The sequence below is a fragment of the Papilio polytes genome, unplaced genomic scaffold (assembly GCF_000836215.1).
Source record: "Papilio polytes unplaced genomic scaffold, Ppol_1.0 DF821845.1, whole genome shotgun sequence".
NCBI lineage: Eukaryota > Metazoa > Arthropoda > Insecta > Lepidoptera > Papilionidae > Papilio > Papilio polytes.
In genome coordinates, this window is record NW_013527359.1 from 1,972,935 (window position 1) to 1,986,417 (window position 13,483).

Sequence of the window (13,483 nt, forward strand, 5' to 3'; positions counted from 1 at the left end):
TCGGACAAATGATAGGATTAAATCTCCCTTTGTATAACACTTTTTTAAAGAGCAATTCACGTTAATTTCAATAATAATGAAAAGGTAATTAACGTAACACACGCTCATAAATTTATGAGCGTGTGTTACGTTAATTGGTTGATGAACGATGAACGATTGAACGATGAACGTAATAGGTTTTTAATAAATCGCAATTATCGAGTATATTAATTGGCAATCTTTTTAATACTTTCAAAAGAACATACACAAGTATGTATCTTATCTTTATTAACGAATTATTCTTAAATATATATTCGTCTCACTCAATCTCATTTAAATAATTGAGATACCAATATATTGTGTACTGCAAAATGTTTGAAATTAATTGGTTTTATATAGCTTTTGTTTTTTTTTTAATTATTGTATCTCATGACATAGTAACTTATGTAACGCAAGATCTCTGTCTTAACTTATTACAGAGTCGCATTAATTAACATGTATGGCTAACAAGTCGATACTATTCACATCGACATTCTAAGCACCATATAGAGCTTGCATTACGTCTTAAAGTATAACACTATTTGTTAAACTTAGCGTCTAACTTAAATGAAAATTACTTTCATAACTTAACGTTGATATCAATTTAAAGTTCTCATATTTCTTTTAAATAACTTTAATGAAATAAAATATGTCATTCAAAGGTTGGTTTATGTGTACGCACCTTTACAAACTATTACATAACAGAAATATTAATTAATAAAGGGAAGTTACATAACAATTGTTAACGTTATAACGAAACATTTAAGAAAAAACTTGTTACCATTTTGTTATAACACGAATGTCTCGTCAGTGTAAACCCACGGTTAATTATTACCATTCCGCTTAACGTTCACTAACATGTGAGCAGTACAAAAAGTGTCGCTCGCCCTGACACTGATGATGTTTGAATAAAGAAATGAATTAGAGCATCGGCCTTCAGTCGGCTAACTAGTTTGCTGACTGTACAAGCTAGGGTTGACGAATTTTATTAAATCTACACCTGAACACTAATGGCGAAAAACGACAACCATTGACTTGACAACCTCTTTAAAAAAACAAATGCCTACATAGTGAAAAAAAATTATTCTTACGAGAAAATCGGCGTTCATTGACTTTTCAAATGTCCCTAAATGTCACGTAGCCTAATGCACTATTAAAATATTAAAAACTAGCTGTTCCCATGCGACTTCATCCTCGTAAAATTATAAAAATTTCATTTTATTGTTAACATTTGTCAAATGTCAAAATGACATGAAATGATGTCAAACCATGGCAACTTTGCTTCCTTTTTAGCAATAACTTATGGTATCTTTCCCACATTAGGGTTTTTATCCAAAATATTTACCCTTAAGTTTAACGGCGTGAAAATATATAGCCTAAAGCGTGACGTAAGTGTAGGGCTTTTTATTAAAAGAAGAGTTATTCGAAAATATCCTCTTATTGCTGACATCTTAGGCAACAAAGAAGTGTGTGTTTACGCTTTATTTTATTAGTATAGATTGTTTAAACTGAAGTGGTAGCCCTACCGCCTTCGCGCCGTGATGCATGATCTATGATTATAATCGAAAGCTGTGCGAAGTTAGCGACCTCTCGTAAGCTCATCACGCGCTTCACAAACGTTACGTCGCAAGTTCATTATCCGTGCTAAAGAATAATACATAGGTATCATTGGGCTTAATGAATTGGAGACATGTTACTTTATTTATTATATTTAATTGTTTGTCGAGTGTAATACAGTTTTTAAAATAAATTTTATGTGTTACTCTAAAACTTCAGAACAAATTAATCACAGTAAATTAGTAAATGATTTAAGATTGGATGAAGTAAAATCTTTTTACATCTTTACTAATGACGACGCTACATGATTGTTTTGTACACGTAAAGTACATACACAGTAATTAGATGTAATCAGTTCACAAGCATCGTTAATATCATGTTACGTGTTAAACGAGTACAAATTGCATATGTACTTTTAAACAGTACCTTTGCATTTCTCATTAGATTACTTTGTAGTTTAAATGTATTCCGAACTCAATTAATAATCGAAATTACATTTCATTACTCAATTGTAATTATGTGTTGTATAAATAAATCAGATGCAGCTTAAAAATTTAATGTTTTTACTAATTAATATTGACATCGCAATTTATTACATTGAAAGAACCTTGACCTAAGATCTACAAAATCGATCGTATTATAAAAATGCTTAACGTCTGAATATTGAAGTGACTAATTATGATTCATTGTACGTCGTATTTGTTAAAGAGTAAAATTACAATTAAAAATAAATAAACTTTATAATTATGAGATTAAACAGGATTACTGGAAACTTCTAGACCATGCAATGACTAATGTAAACATCTACACCTTCGAGAAATCGAACGACATTTACTTTTTTTATATACCTACAACATGCACTTCATATACAAGCCCAAATAAAAACCAGTACGTGGAAACTGCGCATTATTTGTACTTAACCAACACCTTTTTATTTACAATTTGATTGACACCATAAATGTTGTTTTGTTGTAACAATGTATGTTTTGCTGCAGCTCGCTGTCCCCGAGAATGTTGTCGGAGGTTTCGGTATGACTTTACCTGGACCAGGAGTTACTGACGGACAGGTATGCTTATTGTTACTTAAACTTTTAAGGGCCTGTCCCACCAAATTGTAAATTCTCTGATTACAATCAAAATATCGTATTTTGTTCCCTTATCTGACAGTAACGTCATTTTTAAGCTATCTGAGCCTCAGCTAGTGGTGGAACAGGTCCTAAATGTTGTATAATACTACGGATACATTAACAGTGTTTGCCACTGCAACAGTTAGTGCCATCTGTCGATTTCGAGAAGAAACAAAGTTTCTTCTCAATCAATGTAGTTTTATTGCCTGTACTTTATATGTATGTTTTATGTGCAGGCTTTGCTGGTGGAGGCTCTGATCACCTTCGTTCTGGTGCTGGTGGTGCAGGGCGTGTGTGACGGCGGCCGCACGGACCTCAGGGGCTCTGCGCCTCTCGCTATCGGACTCAGCATCACCGCCTGCCATGCCGCATGCGTAAGTACTAATACACCATCTAGCGTTATTGAAATAAAAACTACATAGTAAGTAACTAAACATTAGATGGTCTATTACAGACAAAATCTAATCCATTAAAAGGAAGCGGTGAGATCACATTTATTACCAAAGTTCACAACTCTGGAGTGGTCTAGAATTACCTCGTTCTGGTCTGAATAGGTCCTATAAGCTAACAAGCGCACCATGTTATGTCTCGGGCTGATGAGCGCAAATGTTGTGTTGAGCACCGCCTTTCATAATCCTGTCCAACATTGTGTTGACACATATGACTTTTTAATGGCTGCGTATCTACGTGAGGAAATTTAACTCATGTCTTATACAAACACATGTCTAATGTTCCTTCGTTAACAGATCCCGTTCTCTGGCTCGAGCATGAACCCTGCGCGTTCCTTCGGCCCTGCCCTCGTAATGGGCGACTGGACTTCGCACTGGGTATGTACTTTTTACTTATGTCTTAATTACATCAGGCTTTATGTATAGAAAGTAAACGCTTGTTACTAAAAGAAAGAACGTTTTATGTAGTTTATTTCATATGCTGTAGTATTTTGTAACGTTTACAGTTAAAACTTATGCTTCGAAGACAATTTAGTTTTATTTATTTAAATTAAGAAAAAGTTAAAGTCTTATTGCGTAACATTCATTTAAAAAATCATAATCAAACCGAAGGTATAAAATCTAATATAGCTGATAAGCAGTTAAGTTTATAACACAGTTATTATTTATTGTAATGTTCACGATATTTGAAAGCGAAAGTAAAAGTATGCAGGTTTTCTTTTTTAAATTATTTTTATTGACGCTAGAAGTTGCATTTATAAACGGATTAGTGTTGTCGATAATAAAATTTAACGTTTTATCGACTATCGGTAGTTACTAGTGAGGTGTATCGAATCGATAACACTCACTTTCACTCGAAGTCACGTGATGTCTGCAAGTGTCAGATGTGCAGATGTTACGAGACATAATGTGCATGATCATATGCATCTAGCGTGTTACATAACGACAATCTGAATCTAGCTTTTGTTTTTGTTACCGGTTCGCTTACGACATTATTCGCGTTTTGCAGACATAGTGATGTGCAATTCGAATTCGAATCGTAAAAGTTAATTGAAATTTTATTGTGTTAGTGACATGCTGTTATATTTTATTATTCATATTTCAGAATTGAAAAGTATTAAAATTATTGAAATAGTTATGAAACGTCTGAATCTTTGAAATGTCATATAGTTATATACAAGCTGCAGTTATAATTGATTTGTTAGATATATGATTATAAAGTGTTAAAACATTCATTAGTAAGTCGAAAAAGGCACATCCTCTATAAAAATACTTCACAATATCAATGTAATATCATATACCTTATATTCATAAACACTTATCCTTCTAAGTGTAAACTATCTTTTAATTTCTGGAACGTGAACACGAGATTTAATTTTAATGTTTCCAACATTAAAAGGGTACAATCTAGATGTACACAGTTTCCGCGAAATTACAAAGTAACGAGTCCATTGTGAAGCTTTCTCATACACGATACAGAAAGCGTGGACCGAACCTTTCTATACAACACATGTCCGCACTTGCGGCGAACTGAGCGTGAATAGAGAACAATGAAAGTGAACATAATTCCTTCCTGCATCATTTTATACACGCACAATGATTTCAAATCTCTCGAATAAAATGAAATTGGATAATATCTAGATGGAAACATGATTGAAAGATAAATGAATCTGGACTTTTGTTTACTTTTATGAGATAGTAATTGAAATATGAATGTAATTTAAAGATGTTTTATTTACTTCGCTTAACTAATAGAGAGTGAATATATTTATCTCTCTCCTGCACCTGTCTTTCATTCACTCTCATTATCTTTGGTTTCGTTATATCTATAATAAATGTTTATTGTCGGCAGGTGTACTGGGTGGGACCGATCGTGGGCGGTGTGGTTGCCGGCCTGGTGTACAGGTTCATCTTCTGGATCGGCAAGGGCGGCGAGAGCGGCTCCTACGACTTCTAAGCGTCTCGAATTCATGCTAGTGCCTTAGCTACAATTAACCTCTCGCATAGCACCCTAACAGTAGTACAAATACCGAATACGCTGATTAATGTTTTGGTATGAGGAACCTAAAGATAGTTAAACTTAAAATATTTGTGAAATGTCATTTGAACGTAACTGTATTTCGCCTAACTTATTTCGTATTTATTTTTAAAACAGAACGAAAGATAAATATAAAGTATTTTTAAAATTTCTTTCAACATCTACAGACTCTTAGTCCTTGTTCTTTTTTGCACAGTTTATTTTAATTTGCGTTATTGTTTTATATTCATTTTTATAAATGAAGACTTCCAATGTCTTAGCTCGAAGGGTATTGTGAGAGGTTAATGGTTACATCGTACATGCTCATTGATAGATGTACATCTCTATGACATTCAAACTGTGACATTCTCTCACGAATATTTCATAATTTATCAATGAGCGTCTGTTACGATCGATTCTATTATTTAATATGTTTGGAACGATCCAAAGTCGATATTTATAAACGATACGCCACTTGTTGATTTAACAGAACAATAACTGAAATATTGTAAAAGACTATATTGGTCGTATGTAAGATAATATTTAGGTGTTAAGATAGGGTTTACTTTAAGTCTATTTATAGATCGGGATTTAGGCTTGATATCTACTAGAGTCGTCCGAATAAAGAAAATACCTGCTAATTAATGAAATTATAACTTAAAACTGCGCACTGTACTTTAGTGGATACCAAGCGTAATAATATTCAATTTAAAAGATGTTTTCTACACAAACTGTATACTCGTAGTGTTGTCTGTCATTGTGAATTTAACATTATTTCTATTTAATATAATTTATTATGTCGGACTAAACTCACGTGAAATATCTTTTATATAATAAATAAGTAAAAATTATTTGGTTGTTTTTATTTACAAAGCATAATTACAGTAAATAAAGCGGATTATAGTAATTTCATATTTCATCTGTTTAAAAAATAATGGAAACGTTTTGTTTCACGCAGCTATTGGTAAAGTGGCATTCATTTCTTTTATTTATTAATTACTGTAGATAAAACAAAATTTTAAAAATAACGGAAACGTTCTGTTTTACGCAGCTATTGGTTAACTGGAATTTCTTTTATTTAATAATTACTGTAGATAAAACAAAATTATTACAATCTACCCTGTCACCATGTTCTCATGGCAATAGCAAGTTGTGCCAAAGTGGGTCAAACATACACGAGTGTAAAGAGTCGGCCTTGTCCTTTATCATTTTCAATGCAACGCATGTGAGACGAATCGTTTTGAAGTAACGGTGACAATCGAGTGAATCGAGTTTAGATGATCTCCGTGAAATCGATTTGTTGGTCATATTTATTTTGTAGTGCAAATTGTTTATTGAAGGAAGGCTGGTGGTCTCAATTTCATGTGCTTATGTACCCTTGAATTGGGTTAAAACTTATACAAAATCACGAGAGACATTATTTTTATTACACGTCTAAAGTTATTTATGCTGTATCAAATCGCATCTCTCGTCACGAGTTCAACCCTCGCGGTTTCACAATGTTCGTGACAGAGCGCGCTATCAACATCATCGTCGCCCGCGCAGTTTTAACACTTTTCACCTTCGACTCCTCGGGGTCTTTATCTGCACATCTGTTGCCTTACAAGTAACGACCTACATCTTTTTCTAAACATTTACAACTCAGGGTAGTCATTACACTCTTAAAAAAATACAATTCCAACACACTGAAATTAAAATTTTACATGTTTTTCTCTAAACTAGTTCAGTATATTTTTTAATTAGTTGTTCGTGTCACTGGACATTATCAAACAAATTAAGGGTTAAAATGAAAACAATAGTATAAATGCCGAAAACGTTTATTAATTTAACACTACACATTACAATAGAGACTTTAAATTTTCTATATAAGTATTACATCGGTTAAATATTGTTAATAAGCAATAATATCACACTTGCGGAGAGGGTAAGGGGGAGGGGGGTGGGGGTGAGTCAGCAGGGCATGCAGCCGCGGTAGGCGAGGCAGTGCGAGGGGTGCGGGCGCGGCGCGGCGGGCGCGGCGGGCGCGGGGGGCCTGTCTCATGGCAGCTCTTCTATGGCGGCGCGCAGGAAGTCGTCAGGGTCGGGCAGGTCGCGCAGCAGGCCGGCCGCGTCGCACAGCTCCGCGAAGGACGCGCTCGGCAGCAGCTCGTCAGTGAGCGTGGCCACGATGCGCTCCGCCGCCTTCGCGTTCGCCTCGTCGTTGTGCCGGATGTACTCCGCCAGCTTCACCGGCCACTGCTCCACTGTTGTTGCAGACACGTTCTGTAACAAATACACGCCTTTGTTACACTGCTGCTATAGAAACAAAAAAATTTAATCGAATTTCTCTTCGAATTGAAACCCTATCTATTGGAAACACTAATTAAACTATTTAAGAGTCAAAGGATGAGTATATTATTTAATACGTAGGTTTAAAATTAAAAAAATATTTGCAACTACAATTCGTACCTTAAACATGACCGTGTACAGTAAATCAATGATAGCGAAGAATATAGCGTAAGGTTTGTAGTCAGCCCATTGCTTGGGTGCGCGGTGTTCCTGCGCCAGCGCGCGCATGGCGGGGCCGGCGGGCGCCACCGCGCGCACGTGCGCCGTCACCAGCAGCCGCTTCAGGACCGACACGCGCAGGGATTGCCATCTAAACGACACGTACAAATAAATAGGTAGTTTACAACTAGATCGCTGGAGTAATATTTTGTGATGTATTGCTGCACTCACTTAGCGTGTGGGTAAAGCAACAGCATGAACGTTGCGTAGTAAACTGGTCCGTCGGCGTCGTGCGCCGCCTCCAGCAGCCGCGCCGGCGCCCACGCCAGCGACGCCTCCAGCGCGCCCACCTCGCGGGCCGCCGCACGTGTTCTGCAATCATCATGTGTTTTATATTAAATATATGACAAAAATGCTACTAAAGAGGTTCTTTATTAAGTGTAAGTATATGTGCAGCAATCGTGTGTTTAATGTACTTGTACGTTGGTGGTGGTTGTGCACTCACGTGTTGATGACGTAGAGCGCCATGTGCAGCAGCGCGGGCACCAGCTGCATGTTGGAGAGCGGGCCGCCGCCGCCAGTATCGTCGTGGAAGGTGCGCCCGCGGGCGAACCGCACCAGCAGCAGCTTCAGGTCGTGCACCGTGCACGTGTATCCGATGTCGCGGTGACCCGTGCATTCCTATACACAATAATATATGTTTATATATACAATGTTATTTGCGTAAAATGGCACCGAAACTTATATCTAACCTGTAAATATGTGGTGTGCCTGGCGAGGCAGCTGGCGAAGGCGGACTCTGGCACGTGCGGCCCCCACAGCGGCAGCAGACCGTTGCACCGAGTAGACGCGTTCTGCAGCGCCGCGCTCTCCCATTCGTCCCTGTTAAATGTATTACTTTTAATGTGTACTTTGTGAAATAAGAAAATACTAGAGGATGCATCAAATTATGGTAAACGGTGTTACCTGGCGCGCGCGAGGCGCACGGCGGCCATGTGGCACTCCACGTGCACGATGTTGTAGTGCGACACGGTGGTGTAGCCGAGCGTCTTGCGCGCGCGCACCTCGAACTCCTCCACAGGGCATCGTTTAGTGAACGTGTAGATACCCAGCACCTGAACAAAAATACACACCTGATTTATTATTCTATTAACTACTACCTATCGCCCGCAACTCCGTCCGCAATAAATTAAAAAAGAGGAAGTAGCCTAATGATCTCCCAGGCTTTCCTCTACACCTATGCCAAATTTAATCGAGATCTGTACTGCCGTTTAGGCTACAGACTCTAAACATACATCTATCTAAACTTTCGCTTTTATTATATTAGTAAGTTTATTAAGTAAGTGATATTTTATTTGTCTGCGTGTTAAATATAGTTTAATGTACTGTAGTGACCTTTGTGGGCTGGTACTTGTAGCCCTCGCGGCAGATGCAGCAGACGGCGCCGGCCTCCTCCGCCAGGTCCGCCAGCTGCTGCGTCAGCGAGCACTGCGCCGTCACCTGGCCGCGCTCGTTGCTGCGCATGCCCAGCGCGCCCAGCTGCCGCTCGCGCACCGCCATCGCCAGACGCTTCTTTTCCTATACAGACAATAATTTACATTTTTATAATTGTAATTGATATGATCCGAGATAACAATCTGTGCAAAATCAATCATCTATAGCCTTTGTCTGCCTACGGAGGGATAAAGACCTTCCCAAATGTCTTGCATAGTATCAGTATTCACATTGATGTTATCAAAACCCTTAATCTATAAGTAAAGGTTTTATAACATTTCTTTTTCAGAAGTATTATTGGGGATGAAATTATAGGGACAAGTTAACCTTTTAATTTTAAAGTGCTCCTCTACTACCACCTATAATGGTGGTAGTTGTGATATCGTCGTGTACCGACCTGCCTGGTGAAGTCGCGCACTTGCTGCACCTTGGCGGCGCACTGCGGCTGCGAGCGCAGCGCCTCCAGCAAGTTCTCCGCCAGAGAGCCCACGTGCTCGCCCGACGACACCTGCTCCAGCCGGTGCACGATCGGGATCACCTTTTCGCACACCAACATCTGCAACACACACATATACACAAATAACATTACAATCAATGTCAAAAGTGAACAGCATGTTTGCGTACAATTTAGGGCATTTGACAACCATAAATGCGCGGAGCACATTTAGCCAGTACAGTTAGATTGTCCAACTGTAAACAGGGCATAATTTTTTTATCTAGCTGGACTGGAATGATACTTACTCGCAAAACACGTCATATCCCACTAAAAAGTATATTGATATTGAGTTTTATAGTAACCTGCGTGGGCTCGTGGTCGGCGGCGAGTCCGGTGAGGAAGCGCAGGATATACTTGAGCGCGGGCCGGCTAATGAACTCCTTCAGCTCGTCAGAGTCCGTGCACACCAGCGTCGGCTTCACGCACGGCGCGTGTTTCTTGAAACAAAACGATATTTTACATATTGCAAACATACCAAAAAATTACAAAAGAACCAGAAAATTTATCAAAACTCACCACAATATATTCCAAGGCATCGCGTACTACACCCAAAGATATAAGGTAATCTTTGAGCGTCCCTCCTATGGAGTTCCTCTCGATGTTGGCGCAGAGCACACAGAACAGCTCCATACGGAACTCCTCCTCCGTCCACTGCTCCGAGTCCAATCGGTCGAAGTCTAGCACCGGCTTGAAGTGGTCCACCAGCATCGCCATCTTGAGATCGTTGCCGTACACCAGCGCCGCCAACACGCGCGTCAGGTGACCGAGAGCCACTGAGTTGTTACGAATACCTAAACATAAATAAAATAAAATATTCGGCTCCAACATTACTATAGCACTATAGGTAATGTGAGGTATATATTCACCTGGACACTCAGTGCAGTTGATGAGAGCTTGCACATATTCCGGTCCACCAAACGTAAGTGAGAATTGCAAAAACGATACCAGGCTTTCACTCGCCGCAACAGATAGAATGCGTTCCATTATCTGTATAAAAAAACATATTTAACTTTCTCATGCAAAATGATGAAAAAAATAGTTTACAAAAGTTACAAACTACATTTTGTAAGCTGATGTTCGTGTGCATACCTCTAGAAGTTGGTATACAAGATGCGCGCGCGGCATATCCTTCTCCTCGTCAGCGGCGAGCTGCAGCGCGCGCAGCAGCACGGGCAGCGCGCGCGTGTCGGCGCGCGTCAGCACGCGTACGCAGCGCCGCACGCGCGCGCACAGCCCCAGCAGCCGCAGCAGGGTGGAGCACAGCGCACGCGCACCGCCGACGCGCTGAATCGCGGCTAACCGCTGCAGCATTACTTCCAACCCACCTAAAATACGATAACTTACAGTAACAGTAAAATAATTTTTTTTATCATTTAAAGCGGATAAAGCCGTACGGGAACAGCTAGTATATCATAAGCTGTAACTGACCGCAATCAGCGAGCACATTGGCCATGCGATAGAGTTGCTCGTCATCGACAGCCTCCGCGTTGGTCTGGCTGAGCGTCTCCACGAACTCCTCGGTGGCGTCGCCCAGCAGCCCGCGCATGCGGTACACCACACGCATCGCGTCCACGCCGTCGCCAGACGTGCACCACACCTGGTACAAAAACAAATACATTACAACTCTCGCTCGCGACTTCGTCCACGGCAAATTAAAAAAAATAGTATCCTATAAATTCTACATTTCAAATTTGACCAAGATCGATTCAGCCATTTAAGCTACAAACTCTAATAAACAAACATAACATGCATCCATCTCAACTCTCACCTAAAAATATTTTATACTTCGAAATTCGAGGTGAAGTCGTGTTTGTTCCCTGTTCGAAATGTTTGCCGCTCTGTTACCTTTTTATAGACATCCTTGACAGGCAGATCGAGAGACATGATCTTGTTGCAGACGAGCAGCTCCATGCCGTTGTCGTCCTCGAGCAGCGCGACCAGCTCGCAGTCCGTGCAGATCTTGTTCTTCACATCCCTCATGAGTGGCCCCATACCGGGCTCCAACGACGAGTACGGGTTGCCTAACATACGGCCCTGTGAAAAGTAAAATATGTTTTAGATACAGGATTATTTGTGTTGGTAATAAAATTGTCTACATGGTTCTTGTTAACAGAAACAACGTATTTACCTGTAAGAAGTCCTCTTGCTGCGGATCCTTTTCCAGCGTGAGGAAGAACTCCCCGACGTCGTTCTCTTCGGGATAGATGATGGAACAGAGACGTTCGAAGATGAAGACTGGCGTGCGGTAGTCGTGCAGCGGGTACTTCTGTACCGTCTCTATACACACCGCCATGAACTCCGCCGTCTCCGCTTCCGTACCTAAACAAAATTTAAAATTTAAAATAAATAACATAATAGTGGACAATACATTTTAAATGCAATGTAAAGAAAAAAATATCTTAACCTGTACGATATGTTACTATTAATCGTTTTAAAATGGATATGAACATAAGTGCTACACTTAGTGTCATAATCACTAAGGGAGCAAGTCTCAAAGTATAATACCTGTGGTCATCTCCTCCAGCAGTTCGAGCAGCTTCTCCTGCGTGTCGTCGGTGAGGCGGGTGCGCTGCACGACGAGGCGGCGCAGGGAGAGGTAGCCGCCCAGCACGGCGCCCACCAGCCGCCCCTTGTACACGCGCCGCCCCCCGCCCTCCTCCAGGAACATCGACAGCAGCTCCGTCAGACGCTTCAGAGCGTAACCTGCATCAGATATAACATTAAACCATCTATTTATACATAATTATAATGTCTAATTAGGATTAATTTTATAAGAACTTAGAAAAATACATCTTATGGGCGGTTTTCGAGCTACTTTTAACCATACGTTAGTGTTTTTCGTTCCGTAACTTCAAGAAATGCGTTTCCGAACAACGTAACTTGAGTTTTACTCCTTTGAATTAGAACAACCTAACGCTAAGGAATTAGTAGGTTAATAATTAATTATAAATAAAATACATGGAAACTTCTACTTTACCTTGAGCGAGATCTGATGTTAAAGTAGTTTCCTCCAATCGATGCAGTTGTTCAATCTCTTTGGTCATTAAATCAGCTATCTGTTGTAACACGCCCCGGAGTGCGAGGAACTGCTTCCAGGGGGCCTCAGATGCCAAACCTAGAGGAAAACATTTTACATTTAAAATCGATATAAAAATTCCCAATACTTCTCGAATAGTAAATAACAATACTCACTTTGATATAGCTGTAAGAATTGTTCACTGGCTTCTCCAGCTGTTCCCACTTCAGGAAGGAAACTAGTCAGTAGTATCAAGACCTACAAAACAAAATAGATTATTTATTTTTGGTCCTTCGAGTCAGAAATATTTTTACAATGAGTCCAAATCAACTTACAGCTTTAGTTCGTTCGTATGAATCGCAAAGTGACTTGACCATGGCGCAGGCGGTGTCGCGGGCGATGCGAGAGCTAGGGTCGAACATCACCGGCCGCAGCCAGCCGCCGTCCTCGAGGGCGAGGGGACGCATACCATGCGATAATAATACCTGTAATAAATACTACGCGTTAGTCCAACGATATTTAAAAATATATACTTAACAAAGGAAACGAGAGATTTTTTCATTGGTAACTTCTTTGAAAGACACTATGTCAGTTGTCATGTTTGGTACGCCATGGAATGTTCTTGTATTGGCATGTTATATAACTTTTTACAAAATTGAACTCCATCTTTTTTTGTAACAAAATATATCATAAAAATTTAAATTTTATGCAATAAATGTTTTTCAATTTAGTGATAGTGCTGCGTACCCGGTCTCTCCACTTGGCGAGGTACTTCCTAGCGAGGTGCACATCGCGCAGCGGCAGCGTGGCGTCGGGCGGCAG

At 39.9% G+C, this 13,483-nt stretch overlaps 2 protein-coding genes across 3 annotated transcripts in view; one reads left to right on the forward strand and one right to left on the reverse strand.

Annotated features, from left to right (window-relative positions):
- The window catches only part of LOC106108094 (aquaporin AQPAe.a), a 45,908-nt gene extending 39,889 nt beyond the window's left edge, over window positions 1-6,019 (forward strand). The window contains exons 4-7 of one of the 2 annotated variants that reach the window (XM_013289180.1): window positions 2,571-2,642; window positions 2,939-3,076; window positions 3,449-3,529; window positions 5,004-5,682. In XM_013289180.1, the coding sequence (XP_013144634.1) occupies window positions 2,571-2,642; window positions 2,939-3,076; window positions 3,449-3,529; window positions 5,004-5,108 (396 nt within the window). In that variant the 3' untranslated portion in view covers window positions 5,109-5,682. Of the gene's footprint in view, window positions 1-2,570; window positions 2,643-2,938; window positions 3,077-3,448; window positions 3,530-5,003 lie in introns of both variants that reach the window. The other variant, XM_013289179.1, reaches the window with a different exon arrangement.
- Window positions 6,020-6,969: 950 nt separating this feature from the next.
- LOC106107782 (E3 ubiquitin-protein ligase UBR4) overlaps window positions 6,970-13,483 on the reverse strand; it is a 34,224-nt gene continuing 27,710 nt past the window's right edge. The window contains exons 65-84 of the mRNA XM_013288785.1: window positions 13,409-13,483; window positions 12,997-13,146; window positions 12,838-12,919; window positions 12,623-12,760; window positions 12,151-12,348; window positions 11,774-11,964; window positions 11,491-11,679; window positions 11,074-11,242; window positions 10,735-10,970; window positions 10,512-10,632; window positions 10,162-10,436; window positions 9,948-10,082; window positions 9,547-9,705; window positions 9,051-9,233; window positions 8,622-8,770; window positions 8,408-8,537; window positions 8,161-8,336; window positions 7,887-8,027; window positions 7,617-7,806; window positions 6,970-7,430 (exon numbers count right to left, since the gene is read on the reverse strand). Of these exons, the coding sequence (XP_013144239.1) occupies window positions 7,206-7,430; window positions 7,617-7,806; window positions 7,887-8,027; window positions 8,161-8,336; window positions 8,408-8,537; window positions 8,622-8,770; window positions 9,051-9,233; window positions 9,547-9,705; window positions 9,948-10,082; window positions 10,162-10,436; window positions 10,512-10,632; window positions 10,735-10,970; window positions 11,074-11,242; window positions 11,491-11,679; window positions 11,774-11,964; window positions 12,151-12,348; window positions 12,623-12,760; window positions 12,838-12,919; window positions 12,997-13,146; window positions 13,409-13,483 (3,312 nt within the window). The 3' untranslated portion in view covers window positions 6,970-7,205. The remainder of the gene's footprint in view (window positions 7,431-7,616; window positions 7,807-7,886; window positions 8,028-8,160; window positions 8,337-8,407; window positions 8,538-8,621; window positions 8,771-9,050; window positions 9,234-9,546; window positions 9,706-9,947; window positions 10,083-10,161; window positions 10,437-10,511; window positions 10,633-10,734; window positions 10,971-11,073; window positions 11,243-11,490; window positions 11,680-11,773; window positions 11,965-12,150; window positions 12,349-12,622; window positions 12,761-12,837; window positions 12,920-12,996; window positions 13,147-13,408) is intronic.